Source organism: Panthera pardus, unplaced genomic scaffold (assembly GCF_024362965.1).
Source record: "Panthera pardus isolate Hobbes unplaced genomic scaffold, ASM2436296v1 HiC_scaffold_25, whole genome shotgun sequence".
In the NCBI taxonomy this organism is placed as follows: Eukaryota; Metazoa; Chordata; class Mammalia; order Carnivora; family Felidae; genus Panthera; species Panthera pardus.
This window is the reverse complement of record NW_026526821.1, coordinates 67,672,216-67,700,124: the sequence shown is the minus strand read 5'-3', so window position 1 is coordinate 67,700,124 and position 27,909 is coordinate 67,672,216. Positions and strand designations below refer to the sequence as shown.

The 27,909-nt window shown below is 39.3% G+C and overlaps 1 protein-coding gene across 2 annotated transcripts in view; it reads left to right on the top strand.

Moving 5' to 3' along the window:
- FSHR (follicle stimulating hormone receptor) overlaps window positions 1-27,909 on the top strand; it is a 170,722-nt gene that overhangs the window by 77,787 nt on the left and 65,026 nt on the right. For both annotated transcript variants that reach the window (XM_019417400.2, XM_019417312.2), the window contains exon 2: window positions 387-458. In XM_019417400.2, the coding sequence (XP_019272945.2) occupies window positions 387-458 (72 nt within the window). The remainder of the gene's footprint in view (window positions 1-386; window positions 459-27,909) is intronic.

The following is a 27,909-nucleotide window of genomic DNA, read 5'->3' as shown; positions in this document are numbered from 1 at the left end:
TTTGAAATAGGAAGCAAGGTCAGCTAAGAATGGCAAGGGAAGAGGTTTTGGGGGTTGGACTAGAGAAAGAAAAGAGGCCTCACACAAGCTACAGGAGGGCAACATGGAGTACTGATGATGAAAGTGTTCATATTCCAGCTCTGCCATGTATCAGCCAAGTGACCCTGGGCAAATCTACAAACCTCATTAAACCTGTTCCCTCTTAATGCAAAATGGGCATCACTGCTTTGTGGGGAGGATGAAGAGAGATCATGTGAAAGCAATTGCAACTACTACTAAATGACAAGCACTTAGTATATGTTGGCTGTTGGCTGATACTACACATTAGGCAATTACTTATCAGTGAATGGATAGGTTGTGATATTTTATGTCTACTCTCTTTTCAGGAGGTTTGTCCTCACCAAACTTCGAGTCATCCCAAAAGGAGCATTCTTGGGATTTGGGGACCTGGAGAAAATGTATGTACCTAACAGTGCTTTGTGTGAGTGCCTCAAATAGGCTGTGGTCAGCAGCCTCACATCACATCCAGTGTGATGCTCTGTGCCTAGAAGCCAGAAAACTTTCTGCACCTCCTCCTATTTTATTTCCTAATAGTGAGGGACCTTTCAGAGTATGGCTAATGAAAAGAGCATAAGGTCAATCTAAGCAGTTCTCATTTTTTCTTCTACAAGGCATTGCTCCAAAGTACCTGTGAGTGGAATTTTTATAAACCAAACTGATTTTCTCTGCTGATACCTATTCTTTCTCAGGGATGTTGTCTATTATTTCTGAATAATTTTTAATTGACAACAGGGCCTAACATTTGTGTTCAAGATTCTCTAGACTTCTCTTTTCCAAGCCATGCTGACAAGTGGTAATTGATGTATCAACATTTACAAGCATCAGAAAAGTTTATAGCACTGAAGATTTCCTTTGAAAGGAGAAGACTCCTTTGCTAATGCAAACATTAACTCCTTACTGAGCTAGTTTAATGTAGGTGTATCCCCAATCAGGCTTTTCTCAAAATTAGGCACAGTATTAAAAAGCAGTATAAATTCTGCCATGTTTAAAGTAACCCACTCTTAATTTGAGAAACGTAACAGAAGACCTTGGGGGAAAAGGAGGGGAAAAACAGTTTAAAACAGAGAGGGAGGCAAACCCCAAGAGACTCTTAAATACAGAAACAAACTGCAGGTTGACGGGGGTGGCAGAAGAGAGGGGGAAATTGGTGATGGGCATTGAGGAGGGCACTTGTTGGGATGAGCACTGGATGCTGTATATAATCGATTAATCATGGGAATCTACTCATGAAGCCAAGAGCACACTGGATACACTCTATGTTAGCTAACTTGACAATAAATTATGTTTAAAAAAATTTTTAATAAAGTAACCCACTACTCCTTTGAAGGCTCTTGACCCCATCTCCCAGGTCTCTAGGGCCAGGAAAATGTGTTCTTCACCAGAGCAGCAGCCAGAACTCAGGACTTTAATACCAGTGAATACAGCAAAAGAAAGATGGATTACACAGAAAGGAATGATTTTTTCATCATAAGAAAGCAACCCCTCAGGTTACATGTTTTTCTCCTTCTTAAAGCCATTCAATTTTTCCTCTTGGTTCTTTCACCCCCATTTAAGAATACTTGCTGAGGTCTGAAGAAGAAAGAAATCCATTAATAAAGGAAACACAGAGCAGAGAGAGTGGGAATATGTCTCAGCAATTACACCACCTGCTTAGAGGAAGGTGCTCAGAATCCTGGGTTTGAGGGCTAGCTTTGATATAAACTTACTGTGCAATCTTGATTAAATCACTGTATCTCTTGGTATCTTGGTTTCCCTATCTGTGGGTTAAGTAAGGAGTTTTTCACAAAGGAGATGATGGCTCCTGTGAACTCTAATTCCTAAGTGTAAGGACCCCCAGTTGGATGACAGCCTGGTTTAAATCCTGCAATCTTGGGATGCCTGGATGGCTCAGTTGGTTAAGCGTCCAACTTCAGCTCAAGTCACCATCTCATAGTCCATGGGTTCTAGCCCTGCGTCGGGCTCTGTGCTGACAGCTCAGAGCCTGGAGGTGCTTCAGATTCCGTGTCTCCCTCTCTCTCTGCCCCTCCCCCACTCATGCTCTATCTGAAAAATAAATAAACATTAAAAAATGTTTTTAAAATAAAACCTGCAGTCTTCAGAGTTTACCTTCTTGAGGATATTCAACACTCACAGGAATTGAGAGATAGGGCACTCAATGGAGCAGAGCTCACCGAGGAAAACAGGGAAGCAATAGAACTGGGGAGCTCTCTGCTCAAGGTATATTCCTACATGGGTTAGCTGTTGCCCTGCTTAGAACTGACATGTACTAGATGACTAGACTATTAGATACACCTCATCCCCAAGAAGCCCTATAATTGCATAGAAATTGTTCTAAAGACAGGAATATCAGATAACAAAAATAATCCACCTTAATCAAATTCAATCCAGCAGGTGTGACTGACCCTCATTGGGTGTTCAGCATCAGGACATTCCAGTAGTGATATAAATCGTTAAGCTGAGCTGACACAGCAATAATCCCAGAGACAGGGCAGCTGGCTTAAAACCTCAACTTCCTCAAACCTCAAACACAGCTTGTGGATTTCGACCTCATGACTTTATTCATCAGCCTATACTGACACAGCGAGATGCCTAAAATAAAATTAAAGTGATCTCATTTTTTTCAACACTTTGTATGTCCTAAGACTTCAAAAACATTTCTTAGTAGAAGGCTTGTCACCAAACTGAACTCTGAACAGACTGTGCCCTTCAGTCTCTACGCTCCTTTCTTCCGTTGTCTCACCTATTCTTGGTCAGTGATGGCTTCTTATCTCCTTTCCCGATCTATCCCCAGTATTTCTATTCACCTGGTTTTTAGCCAGTTTCATGAACTTAGTAAGTATCAGCTTCCTCCTCAATATTTCCTTCTCCATGAATCATAAAATCCCTTTCATTCATTCTGCACATGTAGCCAAGTTTCACCTTCTTTTGCTAAAAAGAAGGACGGAAAAGCTTTCTGTATAAATCCTGCCTTCCTTCCCTGCTACCTTCCCCTCTTTCTGGTCACCCCCACACTTGTGAAAGAACAGTTGCATTCACTACCCCCCTGCCCTTTCCTTTCACTCACTCTTTAGCCAGCCCTCTTGCTATTTGGCCACAAATTCTCTAACACCATGTAATCACTCTATGAGAGTTCCCAACAATGATGGACCTGCCAGATCTCTTGACTTCTACTTTGTCTTCCTAGCACTTATCTGCAGCTTTTGACGTCACTGACTATTCACACCCTTCTTTACAATACTCACCCCCCTTTTAATTTCAGTGACAACACACCCTCCTGTGTACTCTCCTAATGTCCCAGACTACTCCACTGACGGTTCTTTCCGTCTTTCTTATTCCTCGGCTGCCCTTCAAAAATTCAGATATTCCAGAGCTCCATTATTGGCCATTTTCTTTCTCATATTATACTCACAATCCCCAATCATTATTCATCAAATGATGTCTTACTATCAGGGCTCCAAAACCTTCTTCCATAACACCCATCTCTCTTTTGAAAGATAATTCTTGTTTGTTTGTTTTTTTAATTTTTTTAACGTTTTATTTATTTTTGAGACAGAGAGAGACAGAGCATGAACAGGGGAGGGGCAGAGAGAGAGGGAGACACAGATTCGGAAGCAGGCTCCAGGCTCTGAGCCATCAGCCCAGAGCCCGACGCGGGGCTCGAACTCACGGACCGCGAGATCATGACCTGAGCTGAAGTCGGACGCTTAACCGACTGAGCCACCCAGGCGCCCCAGATAATTCTTGTTTTCAAATGGAAAGATTCCTAAACATCTATACCTCATTAAACTGCCAGTGCCTCAAATTTAATACATCCAAACTAGTTAATGATCTGTATCTTTAAATTTCTTATCTTCTCATATTGCCCAGTGAAGAACATTACCATCTGCCCAAACTCCCATGCAGGAAAATTCAGTATCCCTTGACTTTCCCTTAAACCCAGGTCCTTTTCCAGTCCTATTGACTCTCAAAAATATTCCTGGAAACCAGCCCTTCTCTCCCTCCAGCTATTATATCCAAAGTCTCATTAACACTTACATAGCCTGTTACATGAGGCTGCTATGCCCATCCCAGGTCTGATCTCCTCAGCTCCCTGCTGCCAGACCCACACTGCTCAAACTCTCTTACAGAAGAAACTGGAGGGACTCTCATTGCCATAGTCTTTAGTCTTAAGTGGCACAAAAATCAAAGCCCTTTCTATTTCCATCATATGCACTGTTTATCCCACATTTTTGCCAGGCAGGAACGTGTGCCATTTCCCATTTCATTACCAGACATCCCATTACTTACATAAAACAAGATAGCTGGTTCTTTGGATGGTGCCTGGCACATAGAGGGATCAAAAAGTTGTTGCAAGGAGGGGCACATGGGGGGTTCAGTCAGTTAAGCATTTGACTCTCTTGGTTTCAGCTCAGGTCATGATCTCACAGTTCGTAAGATTGAGCCCCACGTTGGGCTCTGTACTAACAGCAGGGAGCCTGCTTGGGATTCTCTCTCTCCCTCTCCCCCACTTGCACTCTCTCCAAATAAATAAACATTTTCTTAAAAAGTTGCTGGTGAATTAATTAAAAAAATGCACTTTCACACTGGTTTTATGTAGATGCTGTCCCTCTGCCTAAAATTTCACTCGAAATTTGAATAGAAATCCTGGTGATCCTCCAGTGTCCAGATTAAATGTTTACTCCTCTGTACAGCCTTCCCAGAATGCTCTCAGTACTTCCAAACCATAATCTTGTGTCCACCATACCAATAGCACTATTATCAGATTGTATTCAGAATTCACAGTTTTTCTAGATCTCTTGATTGATCTTTAAGGGCAAGGTCAGAGTGTAACTTTGTATTAAAGTACAACACCAAGTTCTGTTTTTATCTCCTTGCTATACCTCTCGTCTGTCCACTTATCTCCTCCAACTATCATCAGCTTTCCCAAATGACTGCAAGAGTTTCCAAGTATGCTGCCCTGTCCTCCAGCATGCTCTGCACTCACCCTCATCCATTCTCTAAGTGGCAACCACGGTGATATTATCTAAATTCCCATCTAATTATGTTCACTTCCACATCTGTCCTGCCACATACACACACCATGCCTTACCATTGCTCTTCACATTTAAAAAGAAAAAAGATCTCTCACACTCTCTCCTTTTATCAGTTCATACAACGTACCATGTTATCTGCCTACCATGAACCTTGCTCGGTGCAGCTCGTTCCGACTAGAACATCTCTTCCATTTTGCACTCTTAATTTGGTCAGTTCCTTCCCATCCTTCAGATACCCATGTCAGAGTCACTCACCTAGAAAAGCCCTCCCTGACCTCTCCAATTAGGAAAAACCCATTACTATATACATTCTCCTACCACCACTAGACTCTTTGAGCTGACTTTCATTTTAGCAATTTTATACTTATTTTATGGGATAATTTAATTTCTAACTCCCCTACCGGACTGTCAAAGGACATGATTGTTTTATTCAGTACTGGATCCTTGGTGCCTTGCACAATAAATAACTGATAAATGCATGAATAAAAATGAAGAAATATAATAGTTGGGAAGACAAGATATCCAGATATCAAAATATTAAATAATATGAGTGATAGTGATAAATAATGTAGAAGTAGATAGGCATACAAACACTGGTTGAGAATCTACTATGATCTAGGCATTTATATAGTTACAGTTTAAAATGTAACTCAGGACAAAAATGCACAAGATAATATGTTCTAAATAAGTGACACAACCATTGTATTTGTTAGGACACTTTCTACTGTGAGAGGCCAAAGAAAATAAACCTCAAATAGGCTTAAGGAAAGGAAGGAAATTTAATGGCTCATTTAACATGATGGTCAGAGAGGACGAATAGCTTTAGCAAACATTGTATTCAGGTTTCATGTCCTTAGGACTTAGCCTCCCTCTCTCAGGTCTCCCTTCCACTATGTTAGCTTAAGTCCTTAGTCCCACCCTGGTGGCAACATGCCAGCAGCAATCCTGTTTGCACATTTCTTGGGTTCTATTCAGAAGGAAAGATTTGACCTTTTTTTTCTCAATCTCATAAAAGTCTTAAGATTTGTATAATTCATTTAGATCACACAATCATTCTTGGACCAACCACTACAACTAAGGGAAGGCGATACTCAAACTGGCTGTGGCCTGAGTAATGGATTCCACTCTCAGATTTGAAAACACCCATCCCAACCACATGCACTTGGATTGGGTGAGGGAGAGTCACAAACAAAACCTGAGGCCACTGCTGGGGAAAAAAAAAAGCGGGGGGTGGGGGGAGACTAAGTGCTGGTGGCTACAAACAACTCACATCTTAAAATTAGTCCTGTTCTCAAACCCAAGAGAGGTTTCTGTGGCCTGGGTGGTTGAGGATTTGATAAGTTTGGTTCTTTCCCCTGCCTCCTGTTAGAATGACTTAAAGAATCTAGTCATTTTTCCCAACCCATGCTGATGATTCTTCTTTTATTAACCCAGCTTAACCTAGCCCCTCTGCTTTTATAAGGAGTCAAACAGATAAGGAATCTTTCTGGTAGAAGGCAAGCTTCTCCCTGGAAATGAAATGATCACTCTTCACATTGTAGCTTTACTCAGCATCACTATCTCAAACCTTCCTACTCTTTGGGACTAGCTGGGGGAAAAGAAACCATTAAACTCTCTGCAATGTGAAGTGGCTTTGCAAAGTGCACTGTAAACTGTTTACATTGTCTTTAATTACTTCAGAGCCATATGTCAGCTTGGTATAAAGTGTGAAGATTACACTGAATAGGGTGGGGGGAGTAGGTGACAAGGTGGTGATTTATGGTAACCAGAAAAATTACGTATGGAAATGAGTGCAATTTAAAAACACATCTACGTGCTATTATAACACTGGAGGGGGAAGAAAAGCCAGTTTATAACAAAATTTCTTTGAAAATAGGAGCATGATGAATATGTAAATGAGACCAATCAACATCAGCTGAGATATGGTATATGCAGATGAGACGGCAATGAGCCAAAATGTGAAATAGCTCCCAAGCCATAAATATGAACCATATAAAATTCATTTGAAATATTCATGATAACATAAGGACAAAAAATATAATCAAGTGATTTATTTACATTTAAAAATGAGAACGCTAGTCTAACACCCCAGCCTCTACCCCCAGATCACTGGGGAAAGAAAAGTTAACAGAGGGACTTCTAGAAGAAGAAATTTATTAAATGAGAACCAATGCAAGAACACTAAAAAAAGTTGAGGACCCTTCAAATTCTCAGTTCTTTGCACTTACTCAAGCACAGATAAAAGGAAAGGAAACAAATCAGGTAATCAAAACTGTATTGCTAGAAATTTGGGCTCCAATCTGCTTTGCCTCCCTAAGCACCTGCTTGTTGGATAATGTAGGTCCATTACCTCCCCATCTTTCTATGTTTCCAAGTTAATAGGCAAAGGAGTCTTGAGTCTCACTTGCTGAAATAAAGCAAAAGGGGGTAGGCTGAAGATGCAACAGGCTGCTGATTAACAACTAGAGGCCAGTGTTGGAGCAATTAGATCCTTGAATGGGAAGACAGGATATGAATCCTTGGGCATACAAAAAGATAATGAGGCTCAGTGGTTCTCATCTCAGGCAGTGCTTTAGATGCCCTGGGTTGTTTTTTTTTTTTTTAAATAATCCACAGGACTATCATTTCTAGGGATTTTTCATCTGTCTGGGGTGGGGCCAAGCACTGGTCATGTTTTAATACCCCTTTGATGATTCTAATGCACATCCACTGTTGGAGCCCCTGAGGTGGATGATTATTTAGGCCTGCATCCCATTTGTAGGAAGAATATTCACAAATGTAGATAGTACGTGTATGTATGGTGTGGCTGGAGAACAAATAAAAGGAGGGTGGTAGGAGAATAGGTCAAAGAAGCAGCTGGGGTGAGATCATAGAGCACCTTAGAGATCATGGGGACAAGTCTGAGTGTCATAGTTAATCATGGGGATTAAATGGGTTATTTTGAACAACCAGGTGAATAATTTGATTTGCATTTGTTAAAGATCACTCACACACAGATTTTTGTTAGTATTTCATTAAGGATTTTTGTCTATATTTGTAGAGCTATTAGTCTAGATGGTATTGTCAGGATGTGGAGCAACTAGAACTCTCATACACACCTGCCGAGGATGTAAAATGGTACAACCTCTTTGGAAAATAGTTTGGCGGTATCCTATAATGTATTTACCCAAGAGAAATGAAAACATATGTCTACCCAAAGACTTGTTGAAGAATGTTTGTAACAGATTTATTCATAATAGCTCAAAACCACAAACAACCCAGTACTCATCACCAGGCCAGAAGGTAAGCAAATTATGTTTTACCCATGTGACAGAATACTACCCCCAAATAAAAAGGAATAAACTGCTAATACAACAACATGAATGAATCTCAAAAGCATTATACCAAGTAAAAAAGCCAAACACAGAAAAATATACTCCATATAATTCTATTTAGATGAAACTCCTAAAAAAAAAAAAAAAATCTACTCTGGTGCCAAAAAGCAGATCAGTAGTTGCCTAGGGCCAAGTGTGATAACTGGAGAATGTCTTGGAAGGGGAACAAGGAACTTCTTAGGCTGACAGAGATGTTCTATATCTTGATTGTGGTGGTTGTTAGAAAATATATCCATTTGTAAAATCTTTAACAGTTAAAATGAGTACATATTATTTGTCAAATTATACTTAAGTAAAGTTGATTTTTTAAAAACAATTAGTACCTATTTGGAGCCAGTTTTAAACACCACATCTCAGTTAATCTTCACTTTATAGACAGGGATCTAACATTCAGCAAGGTTAAGCAACTAACCAGCACCAGAACTTCAGTGGTTAAGCTAGGATTGAATCCAAGGTAGTCTGGTCCTTTCTGCTACAAAAAGCTTCCTTTTTATTGGCATCCACCATTTTCCAGAATTACTCTACTAAAATAAAGGAGTGACCAACAGAAGGATTATGGCTGTGAAAGCTTCCTTCAGTATCATTTATAATTAGAAAAGAGGATTTCTATACCTAAGCACTTGGAACTTCCATAAACCAGAACCTAAAATCATTTTCTGGGGGAACAGTCCTAGAAAGGAGTAAACCTCTTCTTGCAACATTTTTTGCCTTCCACTTCCAGTGTGCCAACTCATTTCTGGGTAAAGCTCTTGCTGAGACTGGCCTAAATCCAAGGGTTTACAAACTGTGCTGCCTGTTAAGTTGCAAATTAACTTAGTCAGCAGTTGGGAAATGTACAATTAGGCCAATTAAGTTGTCATTATTGACCCAGGTCAAACATGAGTTAGTGTCTAGAAGGTGAAAGTCCTGGTCTCATCTCCTGTTCTCCATAAATATTCTGAAAGTATTTTTTTTTTATTTATTGCTTCAACCAAGAATACAAGAAGCTGTTTTCTTCTCACATTTTGGGTTGATGTGGTTTTAGTGTTCCCATTAAGTCCCCTTATTTCAACTGTTTCTAGGTAAGTCCTTAAAATAAACTTTACAATATCTAATGGCTGCCCAGCTCAAAAAGAGAATAATTTATTAGCTTCACATTTATGTATTTAGGTTTTTACGCATTTTGGTTTTGTTTTGATTTCTTTTTAAGAAAAAATTTTTAATGTTTATTTTCATTTTTGAGAGAGAGAGAGAGAGAGTGAGAGTGAGAGCTAGCATCCGCTTGAGCAGGGAAGGGGGAGAGAGAGAGAGGGAGACACAGAATCCTAACTCCAAGATAGGGACTTGAGGCCAAGTGGGACACTTAACCAACTGAGCCACCCAGGCACCCTTGCTTTGATTTCTTTTTATGTGTTGGGGGGATGGAAGAGGGGTAGTGTAATAGGGGAGGCAGAATTCCTGAGATATAGTCATCTTATGGATTCCCCCAACACTGTATTCATTTTAACTCTCCACATCTTAGTCCCTTTATGCTTTATTCATAAAGATAGTATAGGGATTCCTTGCTGGAAGGGATTACAAGTAAGGGAATACTGGAAGAATACAGGTGAAAGCCCCACTGTTTACTCTCCTTGGGCTGCTATAATAAAATACCAGACTGGGTGGCTTAAATAACATTTATATCTCACAGTTCTGGAAGCTAGAAGTCCAAGATCAAAGTACCAGTATGGACAGTTCTTGTGAGAACCCACTTCCTGGCTTATAGACAACTGCCTTCTCACTGTATCCCCACATGGCCAAGAGCACTGGTCTCTCTATCCCATTATAGGGGCACCAACCCCATCAGAAAAGCTCCACTCCCAAGACCTCATGCAATTTCTTCCCAAAGTCCCTACCTCCAAACACCACCACAGTGGGGACTGGGCTTCAATATATACATTTGGGTTGGGGATGGAGAGAAAAAGACACAAACATTTAGTCCATAGCACCAACTGTGAACTAGCAAGCATATAGTAATAAAGATGTGTATTATAGATGCTCTTTTGCTTGGGAAGGCACAGATATGCTGTCATTTACATATTCCATCTCTAGGATCCTCCACTCACTTGACACTTCAGGACTTGTGGTCCTGGCAACCTCCACTTGGCAGCTTTCATTCAGCAACTAAGATTTCCAGGTACCAAGATTTGACAGAGGTTACTAAAACAAGGCTTCTCTGGCTTGGCATCAAATGTAATTTTCTTCTATTTTCTAATCAACAGCCAAGCAATATCATCTTCTCTATCTTTCAAGACTTCTGCTTCAGCCATGTTTGTCCTTCTGACCTTTCTTGACAAGCCAAGTTGTGGAGGGACTTTCAAATGTGTTATATTTGTCAGTGCTCACAGATATACCCGAAAATGAACAAGACTTTTTTTTTCTCTCTGCCAGTAACTTAATGTTTGTCTCTACTTGGAGAAGATACAATTAAGGCAGCATAATACTCAAGTTAAAAATAGCCTCCTGGCTCTGCCCTGGAGACTCTTGGTAGGGTTTTTTTTTAATAGAATGGTATTAAAATAAAAAGATGCAATCTAAATGTAAGCTCCAATCGATGCACAAACTACTTATTTTTATTTCCTCATTTAGCCCATGCCCATCACAACCACATCCATCTGGACTGTTTATGACTTAATAAGATGCTTTAAACAGTAAAAGACTCAAATAGAATATGGACCCACTTGCCTGCCCACCCCTTCTCCTCCCCTACCCCCCAGCAAATAAACTACCTGAATCTCACACTTCATAAACCTCTCCTTTGGTACTCGGCTCCACCCTGGCCAGACTACATAGAAATCAAATGATCAGAGATGTGTTTTTATAGTTCAGAGCATTCCAGAAGTTAAACAGGCAGAGAGAAAGAACATAAGAGGGAAAAAATGCCAGAGGAGCCTAAATGAATAAAGTGGAAGTTAACCACCCCAGTGGGTCTGAGATTCTGAGAGAGTCTGGGCAGAGAGATAGCAATTGTTGATGCCAAGTGTTTTATAAACATGTAATTTGCACTTGGATGTGAACGTGCTTTGAAAAGTTAAAAGTGCATACAAATGCAAGGTATGAATAACAAAGAGAGAACATTTGCTCTGCTTCCCATTCCTGGAGCTCAGCTCAACAACACAATGACTACTGATCTTGCCTTTCCCTCTTCTCATATTCTTTCAAAGCACCAAGCACAGGGCTGGGCACACTAGAAGGAAAACAGAAGGCAACGTCTGTGAATTTGGCATCTCTAACTCTTGGATTCTTTCCCAGCCTTTCAGAACCTTTCGCCCAAATAAGATCTCAATATTTTTTTTAATCTTTTTCTTTATTCTTCTTCTTCAGTAAAGATAACAGCATCTGAAGAAAGTACTGCCAGTAAAATTCTAAGGAGTTAATGAATAGGATTCTCCAAGACAATTTGCCTTTTTGAAAAGACATGAAGTAGGTAATACCTATTTCAGAGGATTGAATCGTTAATGGTGAGATTTTAGTCAATGTGGCACATGTGCTTATGGAGATTTGCTTTAATACATGAAAAATTATATCTAAAGTGGCTTACCTGTTTGGACTGCAAAGTCCATGTGTACATGAACTGAAATTTGAAAGAAGGATGAGTTTCCTGTATCAGACTGACATTAATGCTTTCAAGATTCCGTCTACTGAGGACAGGCTCCCTCAGTGACCGACCAGATGGAGAACTTAAACTGTTTTTCTTTTCCTTTAGGGAATGTTAAAAATTGAGGTGCCAGTCTTCATGTATTTGTTTCAAGTATGCTCTCTTATACCTTCCCTTATATTGTCTTCCCTACTTCTCTTCATATGTACATCTAACTTCTCAGTCCAACCAAGTCAGATACTTAAGATGGCACTTTTCATTTAGTAAAGCAAACATTTGGTTTGGGGAAAAAGGGATGGTGGCTTACTGTAGCACCAAGTTCCATAAGCCAAAAATCCTGGATAGAGAAAAAGTTCCAAACTAACTTCAAGGAGATGAGACCAAATCAGAGATCAGTGGTTGGACATTTTTAAAGGGAAGAGATTAATAGACTTCAGTCAAGTACTCAAAACATGTGCAGGCTGATGGATGACACCAGCTAATCCATCAAGTGATTTATCAGGATTCAGACTAAATGATTGTGAATTCCATCACTCCCTAAACACCTGTGAGGATGAGGCTTGTAGAGCTAATGAGCTTCCTCAATCTGGGACACCTACATCTGACTAGTATATGTGCTGTTGTGTTTGTGTTTATTCTGTTCTATTTATGAGCAACTCAGAGAAACCAAGCAAACTCAGAGAAGCATAATACATCCATCAGTCAATAATTCCACAAATTCTTCTTGAGCAACAATATATTTGTTAATTAGATGAGGGAGTGATTTGATGAAGCTTATTGGCTTCACTACTAGATGTTCTGTGCAATCAAGATGAAGATACACAGTCCCTGCTCTCAAGGAGTTTCCATAGTGCTCAACAACAATAGCTGTCATTTGTTGAGTCATTATTTTACCATAAATTTAAATAAGCATTTTACATACATTATCTTATATATTTATCATCTTAGTTTTACAGTAAGGATATTGAAGCCAAGAAGTGATGAGACTTGCCCAACATCACACATCTAACAACTTGTAGAGCTGTGATTTGAACCCAGGCATTCTGACTCCAATGCTCACAGAGTAATCTATTCTTCTGTAATATCTATGAATCCAACAAGGGTACCCCAGATTATACATGATACAGGAGGATCATAATCTTTCTAAGGGAGAAGAGCAGGACATACACAAATTCACAGAGTTCTTATTTATTTAATTGTAATAGTAGCAGTAGTTTGAATATCTTTGCAGTTGTTACCTATTTTATAATTGCAAAATGCCTCATCTATATATTAGCTCATTTAATCTCTCATACCAACCCTTCAGTGGCAACTGGGGCAAGTATTTGAGCCCATATCACAGGAGAGAACATAAAGTTCAGAGAAGTTTGGTGACTGGCCTAAGATCAATAGCAACAAAGTGATGGAGGGGAGATTCCTCCCATGCCACATTACATGCATTTTCTCCACATAACGCTTTACTTTTTGCAATGCTGCCTCTCCTTTACTACATCTAGGGTGCCTGGATGGCTCAGTTGGTTAAGGATATGACTCTTGATTTTGGCTTAGGTCATGATCTCATGGTTCAGGAGTTCAAGCCTCATATCAGGTTCTATGGTGACAATGAGGAGCCTGCTTGGGATTCTCGGTCTCTGTCGCTCTCTGCCCCTCCCCCACTCACTCGATATCTCTCAAAAATAAATAAAAAATAAACGTTAAAAAAGAGACAGAAATTATATCTTGAGAGCCTTATGGTCACTTCAATACAGGTCAGTAAGAATGTCCAAGTCAGAAGAAAAAAGTAACATTTTATTTCTCCAAATACATAACCTTCATATGCAGGCGTTTCTGCTCAGTGTTTTCATGCTTCCCACTCAGTCCTGAGCACTTGGCAGTGGTAAAGAAGGATGCCCTAGAAGTGGACAGATATTTGATCCAAGTAGTAAAAACCCAAGTGCAAAACTGGCCTTTTCCATGCCAAAGAATCAATGTGTTATTAAAAACTGGCCCAAGCTATCTCATCAAAACATTAGTTTTAATGGCAATTTTTCTAAGTCAACACCATTTATAGACTTGTTTTCTTCCTGGTTTTGTGTATTTCTCTCTGCCTCTCCTTGGAATTAACATTCTAGTAACATATAGACTCAACCATAACTTCTTAGCTAAGATAAAGGATTTTATCTCTGCAAGAGAGAATTTTTCTTTTAATTAAATGTAATGAGCATTTCATGAGCCCCTGCTAAGTGTCTCCTACACCGCAGCATCTCAGACATTAATGTGCACAAATCACTTGGGGATCTAACATGAAGAGTCTGACTAACGTGGTCTGGGTAGAACCTGAGATTCTGCAGTGCTAACCAGCTCCCAGATGAGGCCAACACTGATGGTTCATGTTCCATATGGAGTAACAAGATCTAAACAATGTACTAGTCCTGGGTAAGGAACTGTATGGTGGAAGATCCAAGAGAAGTGGGCCACAATAATATGCTCCATTGTAGTTGTTGATAAAATGACATGGCACAATTAGAGAAAAGCAGAGAACTACATAAACATGTGCTCCGTTGCTATAACCAAATCATAGATAATGGGACAGTTTTCCTACTCTTTTGTCATTTTTATTTTTTATTTTTTTTTTTTTAAATTTTTTTTTCAACGTTTTTTATTTATTTTTGGGACAGAGAGAGACAGAGCATGAACGGGGGAGGGGCAGAGAGAGAGGGAGACACAGAATCGGAAACAGGCTCCAGGCTCTGAGCCATCAGCCCAGAGCCTGACGCGGGGCTCGAACTCACGGACCGTGAGATCGTGACCTGGCTGAAGTCGGACGCTTAACCGACTGCGCCACCCAGGCGCCCCACTTTTGTCATTTTTAGATCACATATAACAGTTAAATTGGTACTCAGTTTTTAGTATAACTAATCACTTATCTAAGTATTGTCAGTTTCTTTGTTGGTGATCTGCAAACATTGTAGTTGGAGAATGAAAAATGCAATTCTCATACAACTATTCAGGAGTAAACCCATTCATTGTATCATTCATGTGGGCAAACAGCCTGAGAACTCCTTCTTATCACAGGAAATTTGCATTTCAGGCAAAAAGTAAGGGACTAAAAATAGATATTTATGGCCTGGTAGTATCAGGTGGGCAAAGGTCAGAGGGAAGGTGCAGGTCAAGGTAGCACAGAAGGTTTCAACCAGAACAAACACAGCCAGAGTTGTGAGTTGAGGTGGACTGGGGAAAGGAGATGGAGGAAAGCAGTGAGAATGCTGGAAAGAAACAAAGAAGGCTTCTTTTCTCCTTTCCCTTTACAGCTAAGACCCAGAAATATTCCTGGTACACCCAATGGAGCTCACAGGAAACCTAGAGTAGAATGAAAGCTATGCTGGTCTGCCTGAGTTTTAAGGAAGGAATTCTGCAGAGCTAATCACTGGACTGAGATTGCCATTTAATGCCCTCCTCCATAAGCCATTCATCAAGTTTATAGCAGCAACAAGAGTTCATTACCATGTTCCTGTTTTGCACATTCTTGAACAAGGTTATGCCTCCAATTTTAAGTGTGGTGTATAAAAGAAATGAGGGAAGGTGGGAGGGTGAGAGGTTTCTTGGAGTGAACAGTAATAAACAGAATAGGTGCTCCTCACCAACTGGAAATGAGAATCTCCCCCACCTGCTTATGACTTTGTATAATCAGAAAGAACAACACATCACAAATTCTCCAATTCATTCTTATTAGAAGTTCCTAGCCCCCTTTTATCAGTCTATCTATCCATTCATCTTTCAGTCAATCTTCCATATTAGGACTTGAAAGAACAGATAGGATTTCATTCTAACCCTCAAGAAGTTTGTGATATATAGAAATAAGAGGAATTCATGTGAAACAGAAGACACAAATCAGAACATACGTAGCCTCTAATGTTGCTGTCCAGACCTTGGATGCTGAAAGCAATTCAAATTGGTGGGGGTTAGATCATTGTATTCCAGAGAAGCCTGGGAAGCTGTCATGGAGACAGTAGGATTTCCATAATCAAAGGCAAGAGGGGAAAATGTTCTGAGTGGCAGATACAAATGAAACAGATTAAAACCATTCTGGGTACCTGAGGTCTCCCTAAAGAAGTCTGAAGGCTTCTACAGCCCCTGTCCTTTGATCCTATTATACACAATGGGCTCCTACTGACCTCTCAAAGTTCCAGTAGAAGAAAAGAAACTCCATACACTGGGTAACTTCACCTGAATTCACCGGATATTTACTCCTTTGATATCCCATTCATGATCCTGTACCCAAGATGCTAGGAGCTCATCTATCAATGTCCTAATAGTGTAATGATCTGTGTGCAATATATGGACTCAAATTACATTTAAAACTGCTAAGTGCCACTGATGTGGAGTAGCCATTGTCAGTTCTCCACAAAGTAGATGTCCCAAAGGAAATGGGAAATTTATACATATTCTCTCATCTCACCCCAATTATATAGTCAAATTAGGGCACACATAAAATTCACTTCAGGGCCTTAATTGTCCAATTTCTCCATTTTCATAGAGTGCATTCGCTGACTAAATAATAAACATATGCCACTACCACATCCCGGTCAGAAGCACAGGTAGGAGAAGTGGCAAACACACATGGGATAGATTGGTACAACCCAGTCTTCTAGCTTCAAGAAGGAATTCTATTTTCTGAGGACACAGTAAAATTCTTCAGTGCAGGAATGAAGTCAGAAAGGAAAATATTCTGCTCAAAGAATAGTGTTTCCTGATCTCCTCTGGGGAAAGGCAAGCAAATGCTCACTATTCTCAAGTACAGATTTCTCTATTGTAGGAAGAGGAGAAGGTTTGGAATGCCTTTATTAATGCTCTAATATCTGCTACATTCTGCCTTTTTTTGTAAAGTGTTGTCCATGTCAGGATGAAAAACAGGCTATGTCTGGTCAGTGAATCCATGGGTGACAAAGCACTACAGTGATCTCTGCTTCTTGGTAATCTCATATTTAAATAATGCAAATGGCAAGCTTTTACTGAAATACACCACTTCCTCATTATCTCTGTGTTTTTGGTCCTAACCTGTTCCGGCTCCTCTCCCTGGAGTCCAGAGATGACCAACCTGACAGATCCATTTGGTTCTTCAGAGCCTAATGTGCCACATTTAAAGCCATAAAAAAAGGGAAATTGCCATTCCAACATTCACATGTATAACATGTGATTAAAAGCAAAACTATGTCCTTTTAAAGGCTTCAAAGATACTGTAACAAACACATGTGGGTCCTGTGGCCATCCTATATAGAGGAAAAAGTGTTGATGGCAATGAATTTTTCAGCTCTTTATCAAGGGCACTCTTTTCTCAAATTGCCCTTATCCCTTTTGAGACTTACCACACTTCTCTGGTAATCCTATTTTAGGTTTCACTGTTCTCTGTTCTCGTTCTCTCATTCCATCTTTGGTATTCAAAATCTCCTTCTGTCCCCATTGACATCTAATCTGGTGTGATTCTCACTCCCAATAATTCTTCAACACAGGGGTAGATGATCACCTTTAAGTCATAGGTTAAGTGTCCCTAGAATCAGGCCACTGGGAACAATTGGGGAAGGTAAAGTTTCAAAAGCATCAGCTCTAGGGTCTACAGTATAAAATATGTGCCCTTGCCTTGCCATTGTCCCTGGAAATATTTTCAAAATCAATTTCTATGACATGGTGGGAAGCTGATAAATGTACTTTAAGCTTCTAACATTGCACCATTTCTCCAGCATGTTTTCTTCCTCTTCACTTCTTAAAAATGCCCAAAATGAGGCAGTAAGAAAGCTCCCTTTTAGGTTGAGAAAGTCCATCCCCTTCCCTTCAAGCAAGGATGATAAAGTGATAATCTCAAGGAAAAATACATTTCCCAGTCTAGAACTCCTCAGACCAGACTCCCTTTCAATTCTACAATGTCTCATTGCCATCTTTCCCAGTTACACCTATCTTGGGTCTTCCTTAGAATAATCTAGAAATTAAAAAATAAAATATAATTCTCCAGGGCCATCAATCCAAGATAATAGGAGGACTGGAATAGTTTTTCATGCACCTTGGAAATCTTTTAAAAGACATGCACATTTCTATGGGGCGCCTGGGTGGCTCAGTCGGTTAAGCGGCCAACTTGGGCTCAGGTCATGATCTCACGGTCTGTGAGTTCAAGCCCCACATAGGGCTCTGTGCTGACAGCTCATAGCCTGGAGATTTTTTGTCTCCCTCTCTCTCTCTGCCCCTTCCCCATGCACGCTCTCTCCCTCTTTCAAAAATAAATAAATGTTAAAAAAATTTTTTTAAGACATGCACATTTCTAGAAAGGAAACATGATCTCTGTTCTGCCCATCCTAATTACAATTCCTATTTTCCAGTGTAACAGGATTTCTGGATGGCAGGAGTAGCACCCTGACATGTCATCCTCAGAGGGTGGACTAAGCAAAAAGGCATGCTGTCTTCAGAAACAGCAAAGGCGTGCTCACTGTAGCATGTAAACATTTTAAACAGAGTGAATTCCATTTCTATCCATACTCATCACAAACGAGCATCACCAAAATGCTCAAATGCATATTCACGGTGTGCCTTTCAAATGCATTGTATGAAAAAATCAGAGCTAAGCATGAGGCACAGATCCGTTTCATTTAATTAGACTTTCAGAGAAGCCTAAATAAAAAGGTCTGCATTGCTGTAAGTGTTCTGTTTCTGCACAAGTATAGCTGTCTTGCATTGTCAGTGGTTTGAATTGAAAATTATTCCAAATGCAAAGCCTTTAAACCCTGAATGTTTGACTTAGGTAATATTATTACAGACAGACAATGACATCTAACCCATTTCTCTTCTGAATTTTATACTAAGGGCCACTTTTCCTTTATAGAAAAATCAGGGTGAGAGGCTATTCCCATGGTCTCAGCGGCAGAGCCCTAACTTAATGCCATGTTAGTAAATCTTGCATCATTCTCAGAACATCCCCTGAGTGTGCTCATCCCATATTTTGATTTGCTCCTTTTTACTTTCAAGTTCCTTTTCAAATCTCTCCCCAGTCCAGGTATCCAACTTTGCTACCACTCACCTCCAAAGACCCTTCTCAATAGCTAGGGTAGGCTCCTCATGTCCATATCCAATGCAATCCCCTTTCCTACCTTCCCATTTCTACAGTTGTCTAGCCTTCAGTGCTACCACTGGTCTATTTCTTTTTTTTTTTTCATTTTTTATTATGTTTATTTTTGAGAAGCAGAGAGAGACAGAGCATGAGCAGGGGAAGGGCAGAGAGAGAGGGAGACACAGAATCAGAAGCAGGCTCCAGGCTCTGCGCTGTCAACACAGAGCCCGATGCAGGGCTCAAACTCATGAACCACAACATCATGACCTGAGCTGAAGTTGGACGCTTAACCGACTGAGCCACCCAGGTGCCCCTCTCCATTTCTATGTAACCATTTAGTGTGTACTCCCTCCTTCAGCATGTATCTACTGAGCACCTACAGTGTGCTGGACACTAGAAAGAAAACATTGACCAAATAGATGGAGATCCTTGTCTTCATGGCATTCAGATTCTTGGAGCAGAGATAGACAATGGACAATAGACTTTTTAAAAATCATGTAACTAGGTGATGGCAATTAAGGAGTACACTTGTTGTGATGAACACTGGGTGATGTATGGAATTATAGAATCACTATACTGCATACCTGAAACTAATATTATACTGTATGCTAACTAACTGGAATTTAAATAAAACCTTTTAAAAACTCAAGTAACTTACCAAGAGTAAGATAAGTTCTGAGTCATGGCAGGGGAGAAAAATTATAGCAGGATAGGGGGATCAGGAATCCTCTTCTAAGACTTACTGCCCTGATCTGGGGTACAGCAGTCTACATGATACTCAACCTCCATGTTGGTTTCACCATGTTATAGTATCTCTATGGCCACCTTTGTAACACTTCTGTAGGCTTATTCCTAAATAAACCTAACTGCAACTGAAGAGGAAAGACAAAGTTGGCAAGTGGCTCCCCAAACCACAGCATATATTGTTTCAAAGGTATAATGTACTTGCATACTGTCTGCCTTCTTTGGGCAACTTATAGATACCCAAGCTGGGCAACCAGGAATGCTATCCCTGATGGAAATGGTTTAGTTTTTGTTTTTAATAATTAAAATTGATTTTTATGATTATAAAAGCAATGCATGTTTGCTATAGGAAAAAAATTCAACAATGTAGAAAGTTAAAAAGAACAATGATTTTACATAATTCTACAATGACATATACACTGTTAACATTTTGGTGGATAGCCTTCCATAATTTTTTCTCCAACACACTTTTCTTAAAAAATTAAAATGAGATTATATTACACATGATCTTTTGTAGCATACTTTGTTTTTTCCACTAACTGTATGCTGATAAAATGTTTTAGAGGATACTGATGGTTGCTGAAGTGTTAAAGACAAGGGCAATAATCCCTAATTCAAAAAGACCAGAACTCACCCACAACTACTGTTAAGTATAAAGGATCAGCTACTGGTTTGGGAAAAAGTAGAAAACTGCAAAGAACACTGCACCTCTAGTTTGAATGTAAAGCAGAATGCAGAAGGAAAAAAAACTGAAGAGGCACTTACAGAAGGAAAGTACATTTTTGTTAATTGTTTTGGAAAGAAGATGAGAGAGTAGAATATCATTTTCCTTTCTGCACTGTTCTGTGCCCACCTCCATGAAGGCTGAGTATGAAAAGTGCTCTAGGTGGAGGCCTCTTTGAAAGGGGTTCTGTGATATGCTGTTTTTATCAATGGACATCGACTAGACTACCATTAGAAGAAAGTCAGTATAAAAGATGTCAGGTCTCTGGATTACAAACCTGGCAACCCACAAAAAGGCAGCTCTTGGGCTCCTTCAAAAATGGACCAGAAAATAACAATGTAAAATGTTCCCTAGAAGCACCTGTACCTGCTGCAGCCAGGTTTCTCAGAGACAAGTAATCTGTTGACTGTAGCAATATGTACAAATGTACTTGCTACAGAAGAATAACCTAGAAGATTTGTCATTCTGGGTCTATATGTATATTGAAACTTTGCTTTCATTTATAGCTAGGATACATGCAAGGCTTCATGAAAATAGATTTGTGAGCTATCATAAGATACTCCGCATCTAGCACATACACCCATACGCACAGGGAAAATAATAAAACCTTTCCTGTTAGTGTTTGAAATGTCACCATACAACTTCTTTAGTCTCCCTTTTTCCCCCTCTCTACTGTTCTGGAAGTTATATGTTCTATTCATATTATTTTATTATTATTTTATCATTTTAAAAACATGTATCAAACCCTCAGATTAATCAGCATCATGTTGCTCTACCTGAAGACAAGAACCTGCAAATGGCTTTAATCCTCATCTCTCTCTTGAAATTTTTCATGTCATTTTTGTCCAGAACTTTAGTTTTTTTAAAAAATACTTCCCAATTAGTATTATTTTTATTACTATCATTTTGCCAAGGATTTTGCTTGTAAACTCTGTCTTCTGGGTTCCATTTTCTTCTTGTTGATGAAAATTGTTTCATTGTTCTTTACATTTAGGAGTGATAAGTTCTCTTCACTCTTTATCTGAAAAAGTCTTCCATGCCGCTTCCTGAACTCTTTACAGTCTAGATGAATTTATAAGCCTAGAGTGATCAGAATTTCCACTCAGCAAATAACTCTATTGTCTTCTATTGTGTATTGTTGTTTCTGTGAATTCTGCTGTCAGTCTAACTTTTGGTAGTCTGTCTTTCCTCTCTGGTAAGTTTTAAGATATCCTTTGCCTACAGTTTCACTTTTGGTATGGATTTTTTTTTAAATTTTTTTATGCTTGTGGCTTAGTGGTTTCCTCAAACTAAGGCGACATTTCCTCAATTCCAGAAAAGCTTTTATCATCATCTCTACTCTCTTCTTTATTCTTTCTTCCCTCCTGCTGGATATCCTATTAGATCTATGTTGGAACTTCTGGTACCATCTTCTAGGTCTCTTCATTTATTATTCCTGTTTCCATCTTTTTGTCTATGAGCTATATTAAGAGTGATTACCTCATCTATTTTCCAATTCATTCACTTTATTTTTCAATATATCTAGTCCATTATTCAACTTTAATGTCCTTGACTACATATTCTTTTATCAGTATTTTTCATTAGTTTTTAAAAATCTGTCCTTTCTCAAACTTTCCTGTTTTATGACTTCTAGACCTTTATCTTTGAACAGTTCAAATATATTTATTTTTAAATATCTTGTAGTCTTATTTTAATCCACAGTCATTGAGGTATAAATATATTCTCTCTAGTGTGTTATTTCCTTGTAAGATTTATATAACATTTATCCTCAGCCCATCTTAGGAGGGATGAGGAACGTTCACTTGCAGCCCCATGCTCTAGATATAAAATATCCTAACATACAGATTCTCATTTGCTGTTGTTGACTGTTTTCATTTTCTTCAGTTTTGTTATGATCTTCCTGTTAATTTTTTGGCTTGAGGTCACTGTATCGAGTGGATGGTATGTATTTTCATCCACATAGATCATGTGTCACTGGCCTGGTGTTAAATACTTGCAGATGACTATTTCCACCCAGGGCTTAGGCTGCTTCTTTGATGATTTCCTTTGTGACAAAGTAGAATTTTAGAGTCCCCATTTCACTAATGTGCACTCTTCCTGACTCTTGACTTTATGCAGGTAATTCAGTTCTAGCTCCTCTCAAAAACAAATCTGCAATTTGGACTCATCTTTCCAAGTGGGTTTTGAAGATCCAAGACCCAGCCATTAAGTTGTTAGAACTTTTCTTTGATCTTTTGGCTCCAGTGCACTTTTACAATTTTGACTAGGTTGGGGGTCATTCACTATTTCTAAATTGGCTCTTTCATAAATGTTTGACCTATTTTATTTCACATTTCCATGTGGTTGAAGGTAAAGAAGCTCTCATCCCAGACTTCTACTGTAGCCAGATTTCCCAACATAACTCTTCCATTTTTTATAATAGTCTATCACCCTCTTTCTGGCTCACCTTTGAAGATGAGATGATGTCAGAGGGAGGTAACCAAACATCTTAATGGAAGACTTAGTTTAGATTACCTGATGCCTTGCCAAACTGGGGCTGCTCCCATATAAGCAATATCTAAACATCGAAGAATGCATTCAGCACCAGAAACAAGCTAAATCCTGTCATTCACGGGTAAGAATAGCTAAGAATTTTAAACAAAGAACATATAAGTATCTTAAAACTATAGGATGAGAAGATGGGGTTGGGATAATGGATCTAAAAGTGGTAACTCAGTCTAGTAAAAAACAAAAACAAAAAAACAAAAAAACAAAAAACCTGGGTGATTCATACCACCATAGCAACACCAAAGCCAGGTAACATTATGACTGTCTTAGTTATATACTTTGCCTTTTAAAATATATATGTACTTAACTTTTCGAGGTACTTTTCTACCTACGGCTCATTTATACATTCAACACATGTTGCTAAGCTGATCCTCACATCATCCTATAAAAATGTTAAGTGTTAACATCTTCACGTAAATCATGAGAACACTCAGACCTCATTTAAGTTAGTAGCCAATTGGCCAACAGCTAGTTTGTAGAAAAGTTAAACGTAATTCTTCTGACTCCTGACCCTTTTCCCTATCTATCACATAGCACTAAACTAGTTTACTGGTTAACAGAAAGGTACTATTTGAGAGAAGTTGATTCAAAGTTGATTCAAGGTTGATTCAAAGGTTGGACAGAGGAGTATCTGGTTGCTCTCCTTCTAAATCTGACTTTCAAATTGATTCTATCATTCCCCAGTACCAAGCCCATTTCAGCTTTCCCTTCCACTAGCTCCAAGCAGGTTATATTTATGAGGCCTTTGTGTTTTGGGACAACCATTAGCAAGAATCGTATTTTAGACTCCCACAACTATAATATAGAGTTCAAGTGTTTAACCAGCTTTTGAGAAGATGAGGTATCAAAGTAAAATAATGTTGAGCTGATGGCTGGCAGCAAGAATCCTTAGGAAGAGAGTCTATCCAAGCCTTTTAGAGTAAATCTCCAGGGAATATTCAAAGCTTCAATATGTTTAAGTGTAGGGTGGAAACTAAATATACAAATAATCAACAGAAAGGATGAGTAGAGATGATGAAACAGAGATCAAGGACAATAAATTCTTCCTTGGTAATAATAAATTTCACACCCCTAAAGAGGAAGGAAATCAGTTTCTTGAGCAGGAAAATATCAGCCACTGTTTCACAACAATTTCTAGACATGGTTCTGGTGGGAAATATGAACAGTAACTAACCTTGCTGAATATCCATTTAATATAAATGATCATGGCTAAAGATGCTGGTTAATGTCCACAGCAAAGAATCTAAAGTATATGGTAACATATTTACCTTTGCAATTGAGTATATATAATTTCTACTACCTGTCTGCATACTGACTGGGGGTGATAGAAAGAAAGAATGGGAGAGAGAGAGAAGTGTTGCTCAACTCTTAAAACTGAAGCTACATGCTTGAATTCACTGGTGATGTTCACCTTAAACAGAATGTATCAAGTTCTACATCTTGTGATCTAAGAAATAACCAAAGCCCTATATGCTCAAAGATCTCTCTTACTGGCCTACCAGAGTGCTTGAAATTCTCATCTTACTCATGGTTTAAAGATTGCAAACCTTTATTAAAATGCAAAGCTGACGCTTGGAAATATAAATCACCAGCACCCATGTAGGTCTTGAGAAGCTACACAACAGTCTTGTGGTCTTCAATTCCCAAGAAAGTCAAAATAAATGATTTTATAGGTCTCTCCTCTCACTGGGAAACTCTATAGTTCTCCAATTCTGTAATACAATAAACTCATACATCCGTAAATTTTGACAGAGAACTAGGAATCTGGGTAGATTCACAGTCTTAAATGCCAGTTGGGATAGGTGGAGTAAAGGGGTGGTTAAAGCCAACATAAGCATCACTGTGAAGTCCTCTGTGATCTAAGGTGTTTTTCTGTTGGTACTGCCAAGGAGTTACACCCCACAGCTTTGCACCTTGAGAGCATGATATTAATGGATACAAAGTGTTTCTTCTCTTCGGTCCCTTGGTCACTGGTAAAGATCCTTTAAAAATGAAAGGCAGCATGAAATCAAATAAAACTATGCCAACAGGAGCTAGTTGCATATATGAACCTCCTTAGGACATTGTTGGCATTTCTGTCCACTCCTTTCTCCTACAATCCTGTGATTTGTCTTTCCAGCAGCCTAAGAGAATACAGTTTACTTTTAATATAGCCACCCCATATTCTATAAAAGCAATTTTTTGTATAAAATATAAGCCTATAAAGACCAGCATTAATGCTTAAAGACATTAAAAGCATGTTGAATATGACAGTGAATAGCTACCTATATAAGCAAAAGAAGTATCCCATCTGCAGTTTTAGGTGAGGGGCACTAGACGGGGTCATTCCCAAAAAATAGAATATTAAATTAATACAGCTTCTCACATTCATTCTTCAGGCTGCAATTCTACCTCCCAGTACCATGTTATATGTTAAATGTCACCTTCTATCTATTTCCCTGGGGGAGAGTAATGCTGCATGTATAGTTATTGCTTGGGTGTCAATTCATAAAACTGGTTGAGTTTCACCTCAAAAACTATGGATAAAAAGCATAATGGAGAGGAGGAAAAGGAGTATAGAATGGGGCAGGGAGTAGAGGTATCCTCAAAGAAAAATAACAGTAATAAAAGCTGTGATAACAATCATTCTAATGATTCCAAAAGCAGGTTTATGTGTTTAATGCTTTACTGTTTAACAAATGCTTTCATCGACATCATTCAATTTTGATTTTGATGATATGAAGTAGATGAGAGAATTGTTTATTCACTTCACACATAAGATTTATGAAGAGTCTGTGCCAGGTCACATCACTGGTAAGAAAGTAGGAACCTGAAACTAGGTGCTAGCTGTTCATCCCACCGACACTGTTTTGCTCTAACAATGTCTTGAGGGCCAAGGAGACTTTTGAGCCCTTTTGGGAATTGGTTTAGCAGGTCAGCTTTCCTCAACTACTCAAGGTCTTGTTGACATCAGGAAATACTTAAATACTCTGACAACCCAAGGCCTCATCTTACCAGTTCTCAGGAGCCCCTGCTCTCATTTTCTCTGTTAGAACTGGCTTCTTCCCACTCAGTCCTCAGGCAGAGAATAGTTGGGGAAGGGGTAGAGCAGGGAGAAAGGGAGTGTCAGGCAGAGAGTTAGTCCAAGCTCTCTCCTGGGTATTAAACATTTAAGCTTTGGGTCTCATCTCCTCAACCCAAATGCTCCCAGAAATATGATTTTGTGTTTGCTTTCCATGATGTTGCCTGTGTCTGAGCTGCATCTAAAATTTGGCCACTAGAACAATGACCTCATTTCATTTTTTCCTTAAGTGGGGTGAGGACCTGGAGCTCATTTTTAACCACCCTTCTATGAAACCATGGTAGGTCACATATGTCACTTAAGGGGCTCCATAAAAGTCAGAAAGCTCCAAAATTATTTCATCTATGTGATCCATTGTCCCCAGTATTCATCATGACTCTTTGGTTACATCTTTGCTCCCTGATAAAATGCAATGCCCTCCCGCACCTTTTTTTTTAATGTTTATTTATTTTGAGACACAGAGGGAGAAACAGAGTGTGACTGGAAGAGGGACAGAGAGAAGGGAAGACACAGAATCCAAAGCAGGTTCCAGGCTCTGAACTGTTAGCACAGAGCCTGACACAGGGCTCAAACTCATGAACTGCAAGATCATGACCTGAACCAAAGTTAGAAGCTTTACCAACTGAGCCACCGAGGCACCCCAATGCTCTTCCTCCAATCAGACTGTCATCAGTCGTCAGAGATAGACATTTTGGTATGAATGAGTGTTTCTTCTTAAAGCAGAGACTAATACAGGGAGAGGGGGAGAGAGACAGTCACTGAAATGGGCCCAGATGATGCAGGATTCAAGGCCAGCTGTACTTCCTATGATGCCTGGAGTCAAGGTCCACTTTCATGACCCCACCAGGCAAACCTGGTTTTGGACCATTCCACCTCCTTTCATATATCCTCAATTCCCTATTTGAGTTGAAAAGAGTCCCCTGTATTTGCCTCTTCATTAACTCCCCCTATTCAGCTTCAACCTCTCAAGTTGGCGATTTTTAGTCTTTAGTTTTCTAAAGCTTTGGGAACTAGAAGAAAGAAAAAACAACCACAATTGAACATCTCATTGCCTCAGTTCCCCAGTTTTCTTGTTGGCAGGTTATAAACTGTTGCTACTGTAAGACATCTCTTCAGATTATACAAGCAGCAAGCAATAAAGGACTCGCGTTCCACTCTAGGCAAAGATTTTCCAATAGTTTTCTCATTTCCTCATTGTCCCTGCCCCCCCCCCAAGCTGTCTTTAAATACTATGGAGCTTATTCTGTCACTGACCTTGTCTGATCAGATAGATTGTCAGCAACTGTAGTCTAATTGGAAAGCAAGTTGCTATGTAATTCTTGTCTCTTACGTCTTATATTTAAAAACACAATGATCTTAAAAGGGGGAAGTTGCTTTTGGTAGGTGACAGAGGAAAATACACAAATTGTGCAACTAATATATTCAAATGAATTCTGAAATCTAAATCAGGATTTGATGTAATAAGTTGGTCCTAGAATTTCTACCAAAAGCACATTTGGTCAGAATGTTTTTTTTTCCTCCAAATACTTATATTTTGGGGGGAAAAAAGGGAAAAACTGTATCATGGACAAGCAGGAAGGAGGTGGCTATTCATAGCTAAAAATTAGGACTGAGATATTTGAGGTCCTTAACACAAGGATGTTGCATTGTGTGCTTGAAAGGACATCAGATGGGATTT